We start from the raw sequence: 24296 nt of genomic DNA, 5'->3' as shown, positions 1-24296 counted from the left end.
AATCTGGATGAGGAATAATGTGGGTGTGTTGGTGTTGTATAACTCTTTCTAAGGTTTTTTTCTCACACTGTATTTTGCACTTCACAACAGCTTTCACACTAACCGGATTTAGAGTCACCGACAGGTCCAGATATTAAACTAGATATTTCTTGGTGGCTTAGTGGCTTAGTCAGCATCGGCTCTCGGTCAGAGACTGCGTTTATCAGTTTCTCTAACTGTGTAGACTTCTCAAGCTCCAAGCTAACTTTACCACTTCTTCTGTGGTCTTCTAAAATGTTAAAATGTTAAATATCGGTGCAAGGTTCACACAAACCAATATTTACCAATCTATTAGCCTTTAATTAGTGAATCATCAGGTTTGTGGAGCTTTATTTAATGAACAAATCCACTGTGAACTTCATACTTCCTAAGAGATCACTTCCGTTTCTGAATCAGTTTCTCTGATTTTGCTATTTATAGGTTTATGTTTGAGTAAAATGAACATTGTTGTTTTATTCTATAAACTACAGACAACATTTCTCCCAAATTCCAAATAAAAATATTCTCATTTAGAGCATTTATTTACAGAAAATGAGAAATGACTGAAATAACAAAAAAGATGCAGAGCTTTCAGACCTCAAATAATGCAAAGAAAACAAGTTCATATTCATAAAGTTTTAAGAGTTTTTAATCACATTTTTTATGCATCTTAGCATCATGTTCTCCTCCACCAGTCTTACACACTGATCTTACATGGTAGTGTAAAACATATATCAGTTTTAAAGGAGAACAGACTTTAGGTAAAATGGACTTTAGGTGCAATAAAACATGATAAAGAGTGCTTACCATTGTTGAATTGCTCACCTCCGCTCTCCTACAGCTTTCTGAGATTCAGTATTTTGTGCTTTTTGCCCAGAACTCATTTTTACACCGTTATCCAGACTCAAAGTAGCTCCACACTCAACTTATCCAGTCTTACAGTTTAACAAAAATAAAAAAGTTAAAACAACTTCCCCTTTAGTTTTAATAACTTGATGTTTTAAGTTATGCTAACTTAAGTTTTAATTCCCCTTTACTTAACTTTTTTAAATCAACGGGTTCCTTAAATTTTTTAAGTAAATTCAACTTATCCGTTCTTACAGTGCATTATAGCGTTAGTTAAGGTTATTACTCTTTATCATGTTTTACTACACCAAAAGTCACATTTCACACCAGAGTTCTCCTTTAACAGATAAAGTAAATGCAGAGAGTCTTTACCTTGATGGCAGAGGTGGCGATCTGGAGGTGGTGCAGTCTCCTAAGGGTGCTCTCTCGGTCGGTGAAGTAGGAAGCTGCCAGCTGGTGCAGGACTTCCAGAGAAACCACCGAGCTGTTCCCGTTCCCTTCAGACTTCTTGCTGAGCTTCTGCTTGTCCAGGAAGATGGTGAGCGACTCCTCCCCTTAAACAGAGAAGCGAACAGAGACGAGATGAAGTTTTCTCCTTTCTGAAGACAAGCCGAGTGATGGCTCACCCAACTCAGACCTGCAGGCGATTGGCCGGTTCAACCTGAGCAGCTGTAGCTCAGAAAACGAGTGAGCTTCATTAAATATACAATACAGCAGAACTGAAGTCTACATCCTGATCCTGCGGGACACCGAGCCAGTCTACGTTTTAGCTGTGGTTTATCTCCCGCTGCGTCGCGGCCAGGTAAACAGCATTCCACAGCTTTGATCACCTGGCTGAGGTGAGCTAGGAGGTGATGCTCAGAGGTGATGCTCGGTGATTTTCCCATGTGTAAGAAATGAACAGCACATGGAATCTTGTTTAGAATCTTGTTTGAATCACAACAAGCTTTCAGAGAACACAGAGAACACAGAGAACACAGGTGTTCCCACAGGTAAGAGCACACTACTCTACCTGAGCAGGAGCTGCAGAGTGAATCTGAGGTTGGAGTTATTTGTTGAGTTAAGAACAGAGGTGTGGTGATGTTGTTTGTATGAACTCAAAATAAGAAAAGATGTATGTCGTGTCTTTTAGACTCTATAACCACACTCATATCACATTATAATGCATTTATAAAGCATTATAAACATGGCTATACATACTTATATCTATCGCTTATATCTACTGACTACTTACACTGTCATACCCTCGCTTTAATTCCCCCTTAAAGAACTGTATGCATTCGTTCACTTTATCAGCCTGAAGCATTTGATCCTCTGTATTTGCACTAATGAGTATACGGGATTGGTTTATACTGGTCTTTCCCTCTCGTTCATCTCACCACCCGCTGCAAAAACTAAAACTTTTTAAGGTTATGTAAAACTACTGTTTTATATGTTGGTCTTTCAAAAGTAATAAAGTAGTGAAACATTAAAAAAGTTTGTATTTTTTAATTAAAAAAGGAGTAAATTATCCTAATTGAATCATTACCTGTTAGAGGTAAGGAACACCACTGCACCATTGCACTAAATAATGATAGAATAATTAGTAATGGATTTTTGGGGGTTTTAGATCATCTTTTGGATGGTTAAACATGCACTGGTTTAAAATGACCCTGGAACACCATTAGTTTCCTGAAAAATGAACAAAACAGGAGTGTTACGTTAAGATGGATAATACTAGTAAACTTAAACTGATTTAGCTAAAATAAAGATAAAACAAAATGTAAAAGTAATTGATTTAGTTTAGGTAAACAGCGTGGCTTTGGATGTGTTTTATCAGACAAGATGTTTGTTTACAGCTCTAGAAAGGTATTTTTTATTCATATTGAATTTTTATGTTATATATTGAGAAATTATCCTATTTTGAATATTTTTGTTTTGTGTATAAAAGCCGAGGCCGGTCAGACAGGCAGTAATAGTGTCAGTGTGCTGTTGAGGAGCGTCTCAGAGGAACAGGAGCGTTATTTGCTCCAGTCTGATTAGCATGCAGCCGGCGGTTCCATCCTCCGCTCCCTCCTACTTGACTGGTTAATTACCAGCATTCACTACAGCTTTGCCACTGCATTCATCTCTCCTGTCAGCGTAGATTCACTGCATACGTCCACCAATGAGTGGCATCATAATTAGCATCCACATCAGAGGAGCGGGAGATTGGGTTAACGTAACTACAGTTAGGAACCGGACCGCGGCCAATCACTCCCATTGATTATTGGAACACCGGGCCAATAGAGGGATGGAGTGGATGGAGGGATGGAGTGGATGGAGGGATAAAGGGATGGAGGAATGGAGTGGATGAAGTGGAGAGACTGATGGAGTGGATGGACTGATGGAGGGATGGACAGATGGAGTGGGTGAAGTGGATTGAGGAGTTGAGCAGATGAAGTGGATGGAGGGATGGAGGAATGGACGGATGAAGGGATGGAAGGAGAAAGGGATGAAGGGATGGAGTGGATGGACGGATGGAGTGGATGGACGGATGGAGTGGATGGACAAATGGAGGGATAAAGGGATGGAGGGATAAAAGGATGGAGGGATAAAGGGGTAATTGGATGAAGGGATGGAGTGGATGGAGGAATGGAGGGATAGAGGGATGGAGTGGATGGATAGAATTACTTTCTACTGCTGTTAAAGTGCTGTCCGACATTCCAGTAAACATCCCACTGCAGCTGTTTCTGATATTACATATTGATCACCAACTGATACTCCAGAACCACCAGAACCAGAATCAGAACCAGAACACACCATACACTCACTCAGTCACTCCGTCACTCCGTCACTCAGTCACTCCGTCACTCCGTCACTCCGTCACTCCGTCACTCAGTCACTCAGTCACTCAGTCACTCAGTCACTCAGTCAATCCGTCACTCCGTCACTCAGTCACTCAGTCACTCAGTCACTCCGTCACTCAGTCACTCAGTCACTCCGTCACTCCGTCACTCCGTCACTCCGTCACTCAGTCACTCAGTCACTCAGTCACTCAGTCACTCCGTCACTCAGTCACTCAGTCACTCCGTCACTCAGTCACTCAGTCACTCCGTCACTCCGTCACTCAGTCACTCCGTCACTCCGTCACTCAGTCACTCAGTCACTCAGTCACTCAGTCACTCCGTCACTCCGTCACTCAGTCACTCAGTCACTCAGTCACTCAGTCACTCCGTCACTCAGTCACTCAGTCACTCCGTCACTCCGTCACTCCGTCACTCCGTCACTCAGTCACTCAGTCACTCAGTCACTCAGTCACTCCGTCACTCAGTCACTCCGTCACTCAGTCACTCAGTCACTCCGTCACTCCGTCACTCAGTCACTCAGTCACTCAGTCACTCAGTCACTCCGTCACTCAGTCACTCAGTCACTCAGTCACTCAGTCACTCCGTCACTCCGTCACTCAGTCACTCCGTCACTCAGTCACTCCGTCACTCCGTCACTCCGTCACTCAGTCACTCCGTCACTCAGTCACTCCGTCACTCAGTCACTCAGTCACTCAGTCACTCCGTCACTCAGTCACTCAGTCACTCCGTCACTCAGTCACTCAGTCACTCAGTCACTCCGTCACTCCGTCACTCCGTCACTCCGTCACTCAGTCACTCAGTCACTCCGTCACTCCGTCACTCAGTCACTCAGTCACTCCGTCACTCTGTCACTCCGTCACTCCGTCACTCAGTCACTCAGTCACTCCGTCACTCCGTCACCGCGCTGATCAATACTCTCCACTCAGCCGCTCACTCTCACAGCTTACCTCCCAGCGTAGCCGATACCAGGAAATGAGTGCCATATTTTTTGATGAGGTTTTCGTGGATCTGCTGGAGACTCGGCCTCCTCCCCAGCAGCCTGAGGTTTCGTAAGAACTCCGGAGCGAGAGGCAGCGGCGCCTTGAAGAAATCCCTCTTCTCCGTGGCCAAGCTGTTCACTTTCCAGTGGCTGAATTCCCTACAGAACATAGGAACCAACAAACACCACCATCAGATTAACGATCGGACCCACATACAGTTATCAGATCCAGTATAGACCATCAAAAAAGAGTTTTCAGACCTCAAATAATGCAAAGAAAACAAACAAGTTCATATTCATAAAGTTTTAAGAGTTCAAAAATTAATATTTGGTGGAATAACCCTGGTTGGTTTTTAATCACAGTTTTTTTCATGCATCTTGGCATCATGTTCTCCTCCACCAGTCTTACACACTGCTTTTGGATAACTTTATGCTGCTTTACTCCTGGTGCAAAAATTCAAGCAGTTCAGTTTGGTTATATATACTATTTAGCACAATTTTGTCCTCTCCCCGATCAAAAATACTACTGCTTTTAATTCAAAAGAAAAAAATTCTCTTTAATAAAATATTTGCCATCACAAAAATACCCTAAAATACTATTTTAAAATCCCTGGGTCATATCACTCACCACTACTGTGTGTGTGTGTGTGTGTGTTTGTGAGTGAGATAGGAAAAGAGAAAATGCTAATATCAGCAGAAAACGGTGCATAAATATGCATCAAAACACAGAGCAGCATATTGATGCCTTTGATTTTAATCCAGGGCAAAACACACAAACAAATTCAGTACAGTTCACAGACGATCCGGTCTGACAGCTATTGTTACGCTGAGCGCGAGAGCGAGCGCTATCCCACTTACGCCCACAATTCATCTTCCAGCACCAGAATACGCTCTCGCTCTATATCAGCACTTCCTCTTATAGACTTCGGGGAGAGAGAGAGAAGCCGGCCTTTGTGCTAATGTCAAAAATTAAGCTAATATATAGATTCTGCAGCTCAGCGTTTTCTCTCTCTGAGCATTTGAGTAATCTTAAGTAAAAGTTATTGTGCTGTAAAGGCAGATCGGGGGACGAGCTTCCTGAAGAACAGCCCGGTGGGTTTAACGCCGCTTCGCCGTGGTCTCCAAGAGTTCATTAGCTAAAGCTCCGGCTGTCCGTGCATGAGCTAATGATGATCGATGCTCTTAATTAAAGGGTTTTAGCACCAGCTGATTGCACCTGGATCTCAGCTGGGTAGCAGGAACTCGCTGCCCCAAAACACACTGTGTCTGACGCCCCCTCCCACGCCCGGAGCTGCACCTGTGCAGGAGAGCACCTCAGCACTTTAACACGGCTTATATATTAATGTAAATATTTTTATTCACACCACCTGATGAACGTGCGCGTGTGCTCCAATAACAGGAGCTGGAGCTGAATACGGATACAGTAGAACAGTTCATGCAGGAGAAAAGAATATTCAGAGCTTCTGAATATACTGAATGTATCTACACTGATGGGCGTGGTGTTCTGGAAATGAGGTGTGTTCAGGTACATTTCTGGAGTTTTATCTTGTTTATCTTGGTAACAGAAAACACAGGAGCTCCACTGACTGAATACAACCTAGACAGACGCCAACAGAAAGACGTTCATCGCTATCTCGGTAACACAGGCGCCGTGCCGAGCCGAGCGTACACCCCCACTTATTACACACACGAACACACAGCAGCACAAACCCAACTTTTACATCAACAATAAACAGAATAGTAAATAAAATAACATTGCTGTTCCCGTAAATGAGCTGCTGGAGCTCCTTCACAGCGTCAACCAGCAGCCTGTGTTACAGTGTCAGTGTTTGGCGTTTACTGTAATAATAAATTATAATAAAATTATAAAGATTTATTCTATTTTTGCTTCTGTGCTGCTTACACTAAAGTAAGACAGACAGGCAGATAGACAGACAGATAGATAGACAGTAAGAGAGAGAGACGGGCAGGAGAAAGAGAGCAGAAACACAGAGGACTGCTGATCTGCAACATCTCGCTCTACTGGATAGAAACTGGGTCTTCAGGCCTGTTTGTATTAGGCTGTCAGTCAAACACAGGAAGAAAGAGAGTGTGTGTGTGTGTGTGTGTGTGTGTGTGCAGATACTTTCCCTCACTTATAAATATAAAAAAGCTGTTCATGTCTGCAATGTGTTAAAAACAGGATTTAGTAAATAAATACATTAAAATAATAAATACATAAATAAAAACTAAACATATTATTTGTATTTTGTCTGTTCATTGCTCACCTGATTCTACGCTTAAATAGAATGATGAGCTCTTAAGGAGACACTCTGATTGGTTTATTTCTTGTTATGCCCAAAATTAACCACATCCATGATTAATTAAGATAAGTATTACATGCCATTTGATTTGTGTTTCAAGCAGTGCAATCTGTACTTTTCCCGTCGTTACGACAGCAACATCACCAAGCAAAAAAAAGAAGCACACAGTTTAAGCAGTTAATTAATATTTGTGGTCGGCTTCTACAAATGCAGAAATAGTAAAAAGTAATTTAGCAGAAAATATAATACAAAAAAGAACAGTCACACTTCATTTTACAGATCTAAATAAATAGACAATTATCGTATACTCAAATAAAAAGTGAATTAAATCAATTAAATGGTAAATAATATTTGATAATTAATAATTGATACAAGAATGCTTTGTAGTTGGTTGTAAAATAGCAACATTATGTAAAACTCAAGTCGTAGCTGTTGTTATATAAAGAGAATAAAACTTAATCATTAGGAAGACTTGCAGCATCATAATTACACTGTTAGGGACAAAGGCTTCTTTTACAGCATAAAATCAGTTTAATCAGCACATCCCACTAATTAATGATATTGTTTTAATGTCTTCTGGAGCATCAGGGTTACAGTAAACACAGCCCTGCTGCATTTAGAGGTATTTCTGCAGATAATGTGCATTAATGCAGCAGATTAAAGCTTATTCATCTTTTTCAGTTTTTGGTTTTCTGTTTTATCTCATGCATCTTTAAATTCTCAGGTATAATAGAGCAATAAATCATATTTTAGTGCCTGTCACCTGATTAATAAATGAACATTACTCTTCCATTTAATTCATTATATTTTAGGCATCTGTTGTAGAGCCAAACACAATTATCACTGTCCTTCATAAGAGTATTAATATATAGTAATCACTAGGACGCTTATCTGTTTAATGTGATATATATAGCTTTGGAAAATATAGAGATCACTTAAGAATGATGAGTTTCTTTGATTTTACCAAACTGAAAATCAAGAGGAAGATGGATGATCACAAGCCATCAAACCACCAAACTGAACTGCTTGAATTTTTACACCAGGAGTAAAGCAGCATAAAGTTATCCAAAAGCAGTGTGTAAGACTGGTGGAGGAGAACATGATGCCAAAATACATGAAAAAAACTGTGATTAAAAACCAGAGTTATTCCACTAAATATTGATTATTTCTGAACTCTTAAAACTTTATGAATATGAACTTGTTTTCTTTGCATTATTTGAGGTCTGAAAGTTCTGCATCTTTTTTGTTATTTCAGTCATTTCTCATTTTCTGTAAATAAATGCTCTAAATGAGAATATTTTTATTTGTAATTTGGGAGAAATGTTGTCTGTAGTTTATAGAATAAAACAACAATGTTCATTTTACTCAAACATAAACCTATAAATAGCAAAATCAGAGAAACTGATTCAGAAACTGACATGCTCTCTTCATTTTTTACAGAGCTGTATATCTGACATTGGTCTCTATCAAGCAGTTCCAGTGTCTGTAGCTGATCTTAACACTGGGAATAATCTTATTGCAAAAAATACATATTAGTCAGCAACGCTTATATCTATAGTTTCTGTCCTTCTTTTAATGAAACTGCACTTTAAACTTTTGTTTTATACACAGGTTGTGAGACAAGCCTTCTATATTCGTTTATTTTAGTTTATTTTATTAAAAAGTTTACTTTTCCCGTCGTTATGATAGCAAAGACATGTCGACACGACCTAAATCCTGCTGCACAGTTCACTGTGGATCACTCATCTATAAATTGATAAAGTAAGGCTCCAAATAAATATATATTTTACACAAATCTAATAACTATATTGATTTGCACTGAAAATTCTGTTCATTGTGTTAATTTTTTTCCCATTTCCTCTCTGTTTGACAGTATTCTTCATCAGGATTGGAGGAGGATCTGGGTAATTGCTGGCGGGAGTTTCAGAGCTGAACGCTGTAATTAGATTTTTGTTTTAGCGCCCCGGAGGGGGGGGGGGGGGGGGGGTGTTGATGAGAGAATCACAATAGCAAACACTGATTTCTCAGACATACGGTGATCACATAACATATCACACCCCGTCTGAATCTGCTGAACAGCGCTTTTTAATGCTCATTTGCATATTCAAATTGCTACAAGATGGTTACTCTTGAGAAAGGTTACACATGATCCAGTTCTCACAGGGCCTGTAAATTCTACTCAGTACTGCTGAATTCAGCAGCTCACAAACATCGAGCAACACAGCTCAGAGTTACGGCTAATGCTAACGCTAATGCTAACCAGACGCATGTCACCAAACATCCAAACATCTAAACACACGAAACTGCAGAAATACCTACTGAAGTCCCTAAGCCGCACGTAACAAATACGTCTCATCAGAATTCTGACAATTATTGCTGTATGATTATTTAAAACTGCTGCATGATTACAAGAGTGCTAAATGAAGAGCTAATACTGCTAAATGACTAAAGGAGTGCTATATGAATATTTAAGACTGATGTATGATTAGCTAAATCTGCTATATAATTATTTAAGACTGATGTATGATTAGAGGACTGCTGCATGATTAACTAAGACTACAATATGATTAGAGAACTGCTGTATGATTAGATGACTTCTGTATGATTATTTAAGACTGCTGTATGATTAATAAACTGCTGTATGTATAGCTAAAGCTGCTGTATGAATATTTAAGACTGCTGTATGTATAGCTAAAGCTGCTGTATGAATATTTAAGACTGCTGTATGTATAGCTAAAGCTGCTGTATGATTATTTAAGACTGCTGTACACGCTGCTTAACGTTTCTTTGTGCAGGTGCGTTTTCTGTGTAATAGTTCAGTTCTAACATTATTATTTAGTCCAATAACTTGTGAGCTAAATCTTATATATCCCCACAGAAATAACTGAATTTGATTTAATTTCATTTGTTTTGAGGTAAAGCTGGTGGGGGGACTCACGCCCTGCTGTTCAGTATGCTGAGTATTATTCCAGCGTCTCTCTAAAGCAGCTTGTCGTCTTTGTTTTCAGTAAACACTCGAATTCACCACAAAAAAAGTGAACGTGAAAAGGGCCGAGGCCGTGTGCTGAACAGCCTGTTGTTGGATTGTTCAGCCTCTTAAACAGCAGACAGGCCTGTGTTTGTAGTCATCACGCATTCTCTCACCACCTCTCCTCTGTGTGAATACAGGACATCGTCCTGAACGCGAGCACTTTCATTATTTAATCTCCACCTCCTGCTTTATACGGGACTTCAGAGCCCTGCTGTTCAGCAGAGTACAGCACTGATGAGAGCTTTTTAAAGACGGTACTTAAAATATCAGCCTACTGTTCATCACTGCTTTATATTCTAAGCTTTAGCTTAAAGCTAATTTTCAAAATACTGATTATTAATATTAATATAACTAAATACGATTAAACAAAACTCGTCCTTCAGCAGAAATAGAGCAAAATTAGACTCTTCTCAATGAAGAATCCTGCCCCAGCCACGCCCCCAGCCACGCCCCCAGTCCCGCCTCCAGAGGAAATGATGTAAGAAATCTCATTACAAGCGTCACAGGAAGTGCATTTATAATACCAGGTGTGAATGAGTCCACATACAAACATCAATGGTGAATGTACATTATCAAACAATATATATATATATATACAATATATAGACACGACTTTTAAAAAATAAAATCAGAACTGTCTTTATATTTTAAGAATGTTTTTTATATATTCTCATTCTAGTGTCTTAATAATTCAAACTCTTTGACTTCTAATTCAAATGACTCATTGTGAACTGACCCAGCTAACAATATACTACATTTAAAAAAAGTTAAGTTTTATTTTATTTATAGATTTTAAACATTATTTTAACATCACTTGTGTTTTAATGTTTTAATTGTTAGTTTAGGGAAAGTTACTTTTTAATTTTTCTATGTTTAACTTTAGTATTGGTCTGCTTGGGAACGTTATGTGAGAAACGCTCTAATAATGTTGTGATGCAAATCATTACTATGTATTATTATGTATTTCTGCATTGTTTAAGAATAACCTTCCTGGAACCTTTTTAAAATGTTATATACTTATAGTGTTTTCTATTAAATGGAGAAGTTTTAAATTGCATCTGTCACCAGAATATATAAAAAACCTGCATTTCTGCTCTTAATCACCCTCAACAACCTCCATCCTGTTCCTCCACTCGCTCACAGCTCCTATTGAAATCCCATTTGGTAGAGTGGGTTTTGAAGTTGGGCAGATATTTCCCTCATTAGCGCTCGGGGTAATGGAGTCTGATATTTACGCCGTCTTCATCGCTCACTTCATCAGAACGTCTCTCAGCTTCAGCGTCGTGAATCCTGTCGATTCTTAAGGGCGTATTTCTCCGGGGCTGCTCGGTCGTTACGGCAGTAGCTGTGTCGGCGTGGTGTTGCGGCGCTGACGTTCGCCGCCTCTGGATGCGGCTGTTACTAGGTTACAGGGTGCCGGGGGACCGGGCCGCTGCTCCTTTAGGCCCCGCCGGTTGTCATTCCCGTCGCCCTGTGCGGCAGCGGCGCTCCAGTGGCCCGCGGGCAATGGCTCGTTTGGGGCTTCATCCATCTTCCCAAACTCCCCCCGGGGAACGCCGCAGCATCACAGCCCTTTCCTGTCTACCAGCCGTAAACATCCATCCCCCACCCCCACCACCACCATCTACACCACCACCCATTACACCTCACACCTCACACCTCAGCCTCCAGCCAAGAATCCTGTCAGTTTGAGTTGTTTTCATTGTTCTATTGTTTAGTTCACTTAGTTTCACATGCTGGAAAAAGTTAACATAGCAGTACAGTAGAAAAGAAGCACTTCAGTTTCTGAATCATAGGTTATAGGTTTTATAGGTTTATGTTTGAGTAAAATGAACATTGTTGTTTTATTCTATAAACTACAGACAACATTTCTCCCAAATTCCTTTCAGACCTCAAATAATGCAAAGAAAACAAGTTCATATTCATAAAGTTTTAAGAGTTCAGAAACAATCAATATTTGGTGGAATAACCCTGGTTGGTTTTTAATCACAGTTTTTTTTTTCATGCATCTTGGCATCATGTTCTCCTCCACCAGTCTTACACACTGCTTTTGGATAACTTTATGCTGCTTTACTCCTGGTGCAAAAATTCAAGCAGTTCACTTTGTTGGTTTGATGGTTTGTGATCATCCATCTTCCTCTTGCCTCATTTAAGTTAAGCTAAGTAAAATAAAAGTTTAGTAAAGGAGGGAGTTAATAGTTATAGTATATCGGAATTGTGATTTTGAGGGCATTATAAACTTTCATAAACAATAGTATTGCCATATAACCATTTTAGTTGTATTTCTTTACCTAATATTATATGATTAGTAAATGCAACTCAAATCAGAAATGAATACTGGGTGTATCACCATGTCGCTGACACTCACCGTCAGTGTGTAGGCATTCCTATACATTGGGCTACATACTCTTCCATGTTTTGTAAGTGTATTGTTTTGTAATGTAGTGATTCTGTTAGGGAACAGGTATAGATTTATTTCTGAAGGTTAAATTGAATCTAAATGAGTCTGAATCAGGCAGGGAGCAGGACGCTGTGCAGACGCAGGAGCTCTGCAGTCGCAGTCAGCAGGAGGTGGTGTCAGGATGCAGCGGCGTGTTTGTTTCCGCAGCGTGCTAAAACTCCCGCTCATTGTTAGCAGCGTCTCTAAATTCAGTTAACCTCAGTCCAACAGTCTGTCTAATTACCTGCAACCACAACTCAGCGAGCCTGAGATCCTCACAACCCAAATCCTCCCCGGGAAACACGACTGAAGAGCTGAATTCACTCTGCTGAACGTCCTCTGGGGGAGTCTGTCCCCGAGCCGGAGAACAGAACAGCCCCCCATACAGATTCCCCACTGGAGCTCCCCACCATCTCCATCTCCTCATCTGCAGCTCTGAACCCTCCTAGCCTGCCTGAGAAACCAGTAAAATCCCTTAAAATTCCCTTAAACTCTTCTGTACGTTCAGAATTTTACAATCAGACGTTCATCGCTACCTTGGCAACACAGGTGCTCCAAGCGTCACACACACACATGAACACACAGCAGCACAAACCCAACCTTTACATCAACAATAAACAGAACATGAAATAGCATGAATTCATGCAGTATTTCATGAGTAATCATTAATTCATGCATTGATAATGTAATTAATGACATTAGTACCTTCATTTCTACATGAACCAATATACTGCTCATGCATTAACACATGTATGAGCCAGGTATGCTTACTTCATGCATATTCAAGATGACTCATGATAAATTACGTGCATGAATTAATGATTACTCACTCATGAAGTACTGCATTAATAAAATCTGCTCAGTTTCCTCTGCTGAGAAGAGTTTGTTGAACACGTCCAGGTAGCTGCACCGTTAAAATAGCAATCCACCAAAGTCAGAGCTCACCTGATCTACTCTTAAAGAGAATGATGAGCAAACAAGGGACACTTTGATTGGTTTATTATTTCACTTTACGCCCAAAATTAACCACACCCATAATTCATTAGGAGAATTAGTACATGCCTCGTATTTTTTGCGCCCTCATGATACCAAAGACACATCGTCACGCCCTAAATCCAGCTGCACGATGCTCAAATGACCAGTGCGCTATAGTTCGCTAAAATAGGGCCCTCAAACTTGTTCCCCATTGGCAGATCTGCACTCAGAGTCTCCTGGTGGGCGGGGCTTCAGACTGCAGCCTCTGAAAGCCCACTGGTTTAATGCAATGTTCTTGGATTACACATTCTAAAGCTGCCTCAACCAAAAAATGGCTGCATTTCAGGGAAGTTCGGTTCTCTTCCGTCGCCCAACGAGATCACTGATGTTGTTTATGGATCCCGACTGAAGCGTGAAGCTCACACTCAAACAGACATACACTAACAAACACACACACTATAACACACACACTAACACACACTAACACACACTCGGTCGGACGTCGCCAGTGAAAATCCACACTTTGGCCTGAGAGACAACCTTTCAAACAGGGCTGGCAGGCCCTCGCCCGGCCCTCGCTGGGTCCATCACGCTCCGGCGCGGGGGGTTTCTCTGCCAGGCTGGCCGGAACCACGCTGAGGTCTGGATAGGTGAGCGCGGGGGGCTGGCCCGAGTCAGCCGTGACCCGGCGGGGGCCAGAAGCATCGGGCTAAAAGGCCAAAACCCACCCACAGAAAGCGGGACGGCCCGCAGTAATGCAGCGAACGCCCGCGTCTTTCTCACCATCACGACTTAAACACAGGAAAACCAACAAAGCATCAGAACAAAGCAGCCGTCCAGAACAGAGCCCGGCTCACCCTGCGGGACTCGGCCCGGCCAGGGTCAGAGTTATAGATAACTGTGGTGGTAAATCTGAATTAATCTGAATGAATGGTGAGTTTTTCTCCTCTTTCAGGTGTTATAACACAGTAATTATATCAGACAGACACATGCCCTGATCTCTTTTACTCCAGAAGACATACGGCTGCTCAAAAATATCATCATTTAAAATGTAAAAGGAAGCAGAATTGTTCTATTTTCCTGGAACTGATCATGTTTTACTAAAAATTTACCAAGCGCCTGTTTTTTTTTGTTGTTTTTTTTACTTATATTTGAATGTATAGATTTTAAATATATTTACACCTAATATCTAATCTTTTCAAAAATGGTTAGACTAGAGTGTTTCTAAGTTATAACGCATAAGAATATTGATGATTTGAGTTCATTACATGGTTTATTAATTATTAGTTTGATAAAATACATGGAGAAACAGCATTAGGCGGAGTTATTATATTTTTCTTGATAATCAATAATCACACCTCTAGGAAACATGTAGATACTAAACACCTGACACTCAGAGCAGCCTATACCTTTCAGTATTTTAATCAGGACACACAAAAAAACATATATACAAAAATGTAAACTTTTTAGTCTAAATAAATAGAAATGTTTAGTGTAAAATAAAAACTATATAAAGTGGTGCGCACACCATACCTAGCTTTAGTTTGAGTAAAGCAGGTAGTTTCACACTTTTGAGTCTTTATTTACTGATATTATTTGGTTTGAAACATCATATAAATATGTTTGAAGCACTAAAGGTAAATAATATTGGTTGGGGAAGGAGATTTCTCAATGGGTTTCTTGTAAATTTAGCTTTACTGCTGAGAACACAAGGTGAGATTTTGGACGGAAAATCTGTCCGTATGGTTCTAAGGGTTAAACGCACGGCCCTACAGTAAAAACATGGTGGAAGTACAGAACACTGAACACTTTCATCATCTCCAGCTACACTTCAGTTCTGCTGTTTTGTTGTTTTAGCATTTTAGTATCTAAAACTCCAGCTCTGCTATTGACTCTACAGCTCTCCAGAGGCGGCTCTCCGTTTGAAGATCCTCCAAACTCTGTCTTTTGTTTCGCCAATCGTCTGCTCTTCTTCACACACCTTCTTATCTTCACGCGCTCGAACCGTTCGCTGCTCTTCACAGACAGATATCGACTCGCCAAGTTTATTTATGCTTACTGACTCTAAAGGCAGGAGCAGAGGTTAAAATCAAAAACACAGAGCGCCCAAAGCCTCCAACCAACCAATATTCACTATTTAATAACATTAAAAACAACACAACTGATCACTGCAGAACATCAGTATCATGCAGAGATAGACTGTAGTCACTGAGACAGAATAATAGCCAGAGAACCCAATAGCCAATAACAAACTTCACAATTGAGCTGCAGTATGACCAAAAGAATGAAGAGAGCACTACGTCAGTTTCTGAATCAGTTTCTCTGATTTTGCTATTTATAGGTTTATGTTTGAGTAAAATGAACATTGTTGTTTTATTCTATAAACTACAGACAACATTTCTCCCAAATTCCTAATAAAAATATTCTCATTTAGAGCATTTATTTACAGAAAATGAGAAATGACTGAAATAACAAAAAAGATGCAGAACTTTCAGACCTCAAATAATGCAAAGAAAACAAGTTCATATTCATAAAGTCTTCCAAGTCTCCCAGCCTTCAAACTTTATCAGAATTCACACTTTTTATCAAGTTTCTGTTTTATGTTCCTCAGTTTTCTTTTACTTCTAAACTCCAAACAAACATTAAACAAACACAGAGAATTCCTGCTGTGCTCCACCAGTCCGGACCAGCCGGCGCTGATCTGAAGCTAAATCATCAGAGTTTAGCATTAGCGTAACTCTCAGCCCAGTCATCAAACAACATCACTTTTAGTCAGAAATGAGCGGTGATGGAGTGCAGATGGGAGGATTTCATCAGAAAGATTTCATCATAAGATCAGAAGTTTTATCAGAGGGTTTTCCTCGTCTGTAAACTGGAAAAAAATATCTCAACTACACACCCAAAACACTGCAGCCCCTCTATATATGTATGTAAACCTAAAAACACAGAGCAGCAAAAGCAGAGCAGCATTTCCTCCAAGTATAGTACAAGACCTGTGCTTCATCCTTAAGGTCACCAATAGAGCAGCACTGCTATATATATACAGATGCACTATGAAAGAAAGAGGTTGAGTGCAAACCACGTTTGCAGTGTGTAAGACTGGTGGAGGAGAACATGATGCCAAGATGCGTGAAAAACAAAACTGATTAAAAACCATCAGGATTATTCCACCAAATATTGATTTCTAAACTCTTAAAACTTTATGAATATGAACTTGTTTTCTTTGCATTATCTGAGGTCTGAAAGCTCTGCATCTTTTTTGTTATTTCAGTCATTTCTCATTTTCTGTAAATAAATGCTCTAAATGAGAATATTTTTATTTGTAATTTGGGAGAAATGTTGTCTGTAGTTTATAGAATAAAACAACAATGTTCATTTTACTCAAACATAAACCTATAAATAGCGAAATCACAGATTCCAGAGCTGTATATTGATTAATGAATGTATGTCGACAGAAAATAAAAATAATATACCTTAGTGCACATTTTAACTCTTACAGGATTACTCTACTCTACCCTTTAGCTTGCCCCAGAGGCTCCACCCATCAACACGGGATTCACAGTTAAAGGTGAACAGGTTAACAGGTGAGTATCACAGTTTACAATCTACATTAATGATGATCAACACAGCCATTGATATCATCACAGGGACTGAAAAAATCATTTGTTACCAAAAACCTTCCGACCCAATTATAGAGGCTTTAATGAGATTTATTAACTAGTGATGTTTCTAATAAGGGACTATTTATAATATTAGTAAAATACTTTACGTTTGTGAGAGAAATCGCTATAATACGCCTGAATGATGCTGTTTGTTTACTGTTGACATTTATTATCTTGCTAATTTTACTCAGACAGAAGAACCTTTAATCAGCCGAGCTGCTCCTACAGATTTAAATAAATCCATCTTACAGCCGGTAATTAAATATTCCATTAGCATAGTTTTGCCCATTGGCGATGTGCTGATTGGACAAAAAGACAGGCTAAAAATATTCCAGATTGTACAGCCGTTAGAAATGATATAGGCATCATTTCTGCACACTGTAGCACGACTCGCTCTGCAGCTTTGAAATAAAGAAATAAAGTGTGTGTGTGTGTGTGTGTGTGTGTGGTTTGTCTCGACAGACACTAACGTTGAAGTTGCATGGGGTCTGGCCCATTTATGTCATGGTGCTGCACCTGTCCCGACTCTGAGATGATAAGAGTGCTTCTCTTCAGAGGCGTCTTATAGAGACTGTAGCTTGAGTTCATTCTGTACGCTGAATTTATACTTTTTATTTATCTCCTTTATTCAACACAAGCTCACTAACTCACATCTAACGTCTTAACCTCGCTAACTTTTTACATCTAAAGTTTGTGAACCTTAAAAATGGATCAGGGTTCAGCACTTCAAACACTAATAAAAAATATCCTAAAATCATAATTATAACAATTCGTTTAAGAGAAGAAATCCTGTTCATGCACCTTGCCATCAGCTGCCGGAGCCCTGAAAGAGCACAGTTGTTGGTTTTGCTGTTTCTCTCTTTGGGTGGGTACAGAACAGTAGATGGCGCTCTCTCTTTCCCCTCATCACTCCTAGGGTGATGTGGATCAGCACAAGGCTGCATCTGTGAGCTGATGTATCAGAACTGAGTCGCTGTTTCTATACGCTTTCCCCCGAGCGTTAGCGCTGTGATGCTACTCGGCAAAAGCTGACTTCACGTTGCTGTAATGGTTCTATTAAGTAATGTTTAGATTTAACAGGGCTGGCAGTAATGAAACCTGTGTGTGTAATTTAACTGACCCTAATTATCCACTAAATATGGCTAATTGGTTGACTTATTAAAACGGGAAAAGGGCTTTTAGTTTGTCACACTGGGCAATTTGGCCAGGTTGATTTTTTTAAATACATGAATAAATCGTGTTTTTGTTTTTTTTATACTATTATTATTATTTTGTTGCAATTAGGGATTTTTATAAAATGAGTTTTGAAGATTTGAGTAAAAACAGTTTGTATTTTGTTTGGTACATTTTTTAGCACATTACAAAAACTAAAAACCACATCATGTGGGAGACTGGGGTTCAATTCCTGCACTGGGTGACTGGATGCTGCGATAGACTAATAAGAGTCCTTGGGCAAGACTCCTAACTCTACATTGGTCCTCTTCTGTAACAGGAATAACCTCGTAAGATAATATGATAAATGCTTTAAATCTAAAATCGAAATCTAAACACTGTAGAATTGAAATTTCAGAGCTAAAATGTGTGTATATCCCATAGAATCCTGCACGGTCGCAAAACCTTTGCTTAGGTTTCTAAAGAATATACAGTACACACATTTTCAGTAATGTTCAGCTCACTGTCAGGTTGTTGAGTGTCGTGTTCAGACAGGAGGAAGATGATCTTCAGATCTTACCTGTAGATCTTGTAGCGGGTGGTGAAGCCCTGCTGAAAGCGCTCCTTGAACTCGGTGTACTCCGGGCAGCGGTGGAAGGGTCCTTTATCAGAGAGGAGCCAGTCCAGCTGCCCGCTGCTCCGGCCGGACACCGAGAAGAACGGGGACGGGTTGTGGTCCAGGCGCTCAGCCGCCGCCAGAAGCCAACTCAGAGGAGCCAGAGGTGCCCAGTGCCACAGGAGCATCGAGAGGAACCACCTAACGACCACGGCTCTCGGCCAACTCAACGCCATCCTGCCGCCGGGTACCTGGGACCAGCATTCTCCTGCCAATCCCGCGAGACCTGCCGTCAGAGGAAACAAGAGAAGCTGATGAAGACGTCTGCAGCGTAGAGGATGAAGTTTTGTGTTTTCATAAAGTTCAGAAATCAATATTTGGTGGAATAACCCTGATGGTTTTTAATCACAGTTTTAATTTCATGCATCTTGGCATCATGTTCTCCTCCACCAGTCTTACACACTGCTTTTGGATAACTTTATGCTGCTTTACTCCTGGTGCAAAAATTCAAGCAGTTCAGTTTGGTGGTTTGATGGCTTGTGATCATCCATCTTCCTCAATTCTCTTATTTATTGTTTTTTCAGAGCTGTATATATATTTATATATATATATAGATATATCTCACAGAAAAGAAACATATTGTGATGTCAGTATGTTTTTTCCCCCCAGTATCGTGCAGTCCTGGCTGCTCCTTTCTAACAGCTGAGCAGTGTCTGTGAATAAGTAAGAAACAGATCAGTTTCAGAACCACTGTTCTCTCCTAACTCTGTAATAGGAATTCCATTTCTTGCTGTGTTTTTGTGCAGAAGAGTGCAGATTTGAGTTTGCGAAGCACAGTAAACACTCAATTATTCAGCAGTGCACTGGGAAAGAGGAAAAAAACACCAGCTAGAACGTTCGGCGCATACGTCAAAAAATGAAGGGCCGTGGGGGACCCCGTATTAATGAGTGAGGGGATGGATTCTGCAATGCACAATCAAACACGGGCTTTGGGAGAGGACTTGCTAATGCATCGATGCACACACAAAGCCTCCTATTATACCGCCGAGATCCAGCTCCATCAATATTCCCCGACATTGTTTTCTAATCTTTGCCAAATTCACAATGTGAATTAATTTCACTGGGACCAGATGCATGTTTGGATTCTTAATGATGTATGATCCACCTTGCTTCCGTCTGGAAGTGGAGCGAGGGAGTATCGCACATTTCCAAACAGCCAATTAGCAAAAGAGGCGACAAGTAAGATCCTGAGCCAGAACCTGCTTTAAAACCCAGTAATAACCTGACGAGCTGCGCCGCTTAGCTTAGCGTACCATACCGTACGTTATTTTTACCCAGAATACTCCATCTGTACACAATTCATAAAGCTTCCCGAGGCCGGTGGGTACGCTAAGAGGATTTTTATGTGTTTCCCATATTGTTTTCTACAAGAACATCATCGTATTTCCTCCCTCAGTCTGCTGCTTCTAATATAAGAGATTTAATTATCCTTATTTCTCCCGGAAAATATCTTTCTCCTCCCTCTCTTTTCTCCACTCCCACCCTTTGTTTCGTGCCCAGCAATCCTCCCATGGCTTTATCTTGATACATCTAATTCCTCTCTATTGCATTCCGCCTCCCTCTCTCCTTTATATCCCTTACTCTCCACCCACTTTCTTCCTTTCCTCTTCCCTTCATCCTATTGTTTTTCTTTTTTTCCAGCCCAGGCTTTTAGTGTTCGGAAAAATATAATGTCTAAGAGCAGCAGCTTTTCAGCAGAGTTGAAGCAGTTGTTTCAGGTTAAAGTCTTAAAGAGATTTTAACCGTCGAAATCACATTTTATATTTTAATGTTTGATGTAAAATGCAACGTCACTGAAACATAGTCGCTGATTTATAAACAATGATTCATGTGTTATTTTATCTTTTAAAGCCACAAAGCCATTTTCTCGTCTTTGTCATGATAAGTCACTTGTAAAGTCTTGAGTCAACCATGATGCTCATTGCTATCTTACACCCCACCAACAGTCTTTTTTCACTCGGCTTTTAGAACAACCATTAAACGCTTCAGACATCTGATTCCTGTTACATACACAACATTATAATATACCCATCCATCTCTGAACTATATAAATGTGTATTTTTGCATTATTATCATTAATAATCTAGTCGCACAATGAAAGTCTGTCTCTTTACTTGGAGCGCACAAAGACCTGCTATAATACTTTATAAGTGACTATAACTAATATTTTATTCAAGGTATATATATTTAATATAGCATTATACAGGGTGTTTTTATAATATGGCAACTTTTCTAATCATAATGCATTATTCATTCTGCAAGCTGGGACTGAATTTCTTGGTATTGACGTATAACTGTTATAAACACAGCTATTAATGCATTATTTTCACAGTTCATAATGCTTAATATACATGGCTATGATGACTATAGTGTGTTATGGTCTGAAAATAATCACCCGAGAGTTGGCGTTATTGGAGTTTACAGATCTTAATAAACACACTGCTCGGTTTAACAGATAACGTCAGTGTTTTATCAGCTTGGACTCTGTCTTGTAGTCCTTCTGGGCTCTAATCTGCCTCCATCTATTAAACACACTGCCAATATTTACTGTCGTTAACTACAGATCTGCTCATGGAGTATTTTCCTCATCTGAGACAGTGTTAGATGATTCCAGAACTGTATTCTAAACCCGCTGAATTCCCGCCTCCAACACCGCCCGACACACTGCGCTACGCACTGCCAGCCTGGGTGAAGTGTGGCACATTTGGGTTGCAGATAGCGCCTCTAAATTCTCCTCTCGGGCACGAGTGCTGGATGGGATGCGTTCTGCCTTTGGCCGAGGTTGGTGTTTGGTGAGGGTTTGGGGATTCTGCCCTCGCTCTCGCTCTCGCGCTCGCTCTCGCTCAGCTCGTTCTGCTGGAAGAGGAAGCAAATTGCATTCAGCAGCTGAGGAGCCTGGGTGATGCTTTCCAAACAGCTGGAGCTGAAGCTGCCAGACCAGCTCTTTTCAAGCCAAATCCACTCTCTCCTCTCTCTCTCCTCTCTCTCCTCTCTCTCCTCTCTCTCTCCTCTCTCTCTCCTCTCTCTCTCCTCTCTCTCTCCTCTCTCTCTCCTCTCTCTCCTCTCTCTCTCCTCTCTCTCTCCTCTCTCTCCTCTCTCTCCTCTCTCTCTCCACTCTCTCTCCTCTCTCTCCTCTCTCTCTCCTCTCTCTCTCTCTCTCTCTCTCCTCTCTCTCCTCTCTCTCTCCTCTCTCTCTACTCTCTCTCTCCTCTCTCTCCTCTCTCTCTCTCTCTCTCCTCTCTCTCCTCTCTCTCTCCTCTCTCTCTACTCTCTCTCTCCTCTCTCTCTCCTCTCTCTCTCCTCTCTCTCCTCTCTCTCCTCTCTCTCCTCTCTCTCTCCTCTCTCTCTCTCAATTCAATTCAATGTAGCTTTATTAGCATGACTGTGTAAAGTACAGTGTTGCCAAAGCATTACAACAATTCATATCAATAACAATGACATGAACATATATAACAAATAACAAAAATAACAACAACATCAATGATAATAACAGTTAGACTGTGTTAACAATATGAATCATTATGATTCTCATATTAATTACTGGATTTGGGGGGGGGGGTGTTACTCACTGTCTCTCAGGCTGTCAAGTGTTGCTACATATTTTGCAGCGAGGGGGGCGGTGTTCCCCTCTCCCAGAATTATTCCTAATTTTTCAGTTTCTGTAAATTTTTCAAAATTTGGAATCAGATCTTTAAATCTGTCCATGAATAATTCTCTTGTTTCTTTAAATTTTTCACATTTAAGAAGAAAGTGGAGCTCTGTCTCGACCTCACCTGTCTCACAGTGACCACACCTCCTCTCCTCTCTGGGCAGCCAGGAGCGTTTATACCTGCCCCTCTCTATAGCCAGGCTGTGGTCACTGAGTCTGTACCTGGTCAGGATCTGTCTCTGCTTCGTATCTCGGACAGTCAAGAGATACTCTTCTAATTCATACTCTGTTTTTAGGGCCCGATAGCATTCTAGCTTGTTTTGGGTTTGGATTTGTTTTCTCCAATGTTCCAGATAATCACTCTGAGTGTTTTTGGTGATGTGCCTGATGTTGGGTTTGGGGGATGAAGCAGTGCTGGGCTGAGGCTGCTGATTGTTAGGATTTGTTAGAGGGTTAATAAGCCTCAAGACCAGCTGACTGAGGGAGCTCTTTTCAGGGTTCAGTTCTTGGCTCTGTAGCGCCTTAAAATGCAGCGTGTCACTGGGACTCGTCTTCAAGTGCATCCAAAAATTTAGGGATCGTTTTTGGATGTTTATTATTAAAGGGAATCGGCCTAATTCTGCCCTGCATGCATTGGTTGGAGTTTTTCTCTGGACTTTTAAAATCTCTCTCTCTCTCTCTCTCTCTCCTCTCTCTCTCCTCTCTCTCTCTCTCTCTCCTCTCTCTCGCTCACCCTCTCTCTAATGACCTCGCTGCCCCTCTCTCCTGCTAACGTTACTTCATTTCAGCTCGGTGTGCCGCCCGTGACCCAAACGCACCTAAACCGAATTGCAGAATTACAATGCTAATTTAACCACATGTTAACTACGCCGCTAACGCTACCAGGCGACCTTCAAAAGTCACGTCGTGAGCGCTCACTTAATGCTCTAGAACTGATTTTTGGCGGTGTTCATCTTCTGCTGTGGGAGGGTGAGGAAGGAGAAAGTGATCTACAGCCCATTTTATACTTTTAAATGAGGCAAAGTTCTGAGCTGTGACACCTCAGACTGCGAGATCCACGCAGGGCTTATTGTACAGCAGCCTCCGGAGCTTCTGCCTAATTATAAAATGCATAAAACATATTGAAAATGCCATAGAGACAATGGAAGAAATACTGAATTTAGCCCTGACATTTACATGCTCATCCTGCATAATTCAGGTGTCTTTATATTTACCCTCCACACCTTTAGGAGGATCTGAGGGAGTCAGAAACGCTGGAACTGGAATTGATTGGCGTGTAATTAGAAATGCATTATGGGACGAGGCACCTCCTTGCTACCCTCCGCCCCCATGTTTGACCTGCTGATTAAAGGTGTCCTTCCACTAACTTGTTCTTCCTCTTGTTCTTGTTCTTTATGTGAAATACAGCAGGTCTCTCTGAGTTGTTTATGATGCTGCACATGATGAAACTCTTCCTCAACCTCTTTTGTCTCATTGTCTGCAGCAGCTAGTAAAAGAAAATATTCAGTAAAACAAAACGAGTCGATCAGGAAAAGCACCGTGTCTACATCAACCCATGAATTAGTATTCATGGCCCCGCCCACCTCGGCTCGGGACCACCCACAGGCAGAGCTGAAGCCGGGCGGTGATGCCGTCTCATCAGATAGGAGATAACTAACAGCGCTAGGAACAGCATGCAGTTCATTCCTGTGTTATTTGTGTGAATAACACATTAGTGTTTATATACTTTACCCAGTA

At 40.8% G+C, this 24296-nt stretch overlaps 1 protein-coding gene across 1 annotated transcript in view; it reads right to left on the bottom strand.

Moving 5' to 3' along the window:
- The window catches only part of brinp2 (bone morphogenetic protein/retinoic acid inducible neural-specific 2), a 129626-nt gene that overhangs the window by 56214 nt on the left and 49116 nt on the right, over positions 1-24296 (bottom strand). The window contains exons 2-4 of the mRNA XM_022677735.2: positions 18815-19136; positions 4640-4830; positions 1237-1418 (exon numbers count right to left, since the gene is read on the bottom strand). Coding sequence (XP_022533456.2) covers positions 1237-1418; positions 4640-4830; positions 18815-19086 — 645 coding nt within the window. The 5' untranslated portion in view covers positions 19087-19136. The remainder of the gene's footprint in view (positions 1-1236; positions 1419-4639; positions 4831-18814; positions 19137-24296) is intronic.

This window comes from Astyanax mexicanus, chromosome 8 (genome assembly GCF_023375975.1).
Source record: "Astyanax mexicanus isolate ESR-SI-001 chromosome 8, AstMex3_surface, whole genome shotgun sequence".
Lineage (NCBI taxonomy): Eukaryota > Metazoa > Chordata > Actinopteri > Characiformes > Acestrorhamphidae > Astyanax > Astyanax mexicanus.
Note: the sequence above shows the minus strand (reverse complement) of the source record. Positions and strands in the feature narration are given on the sequence as shown.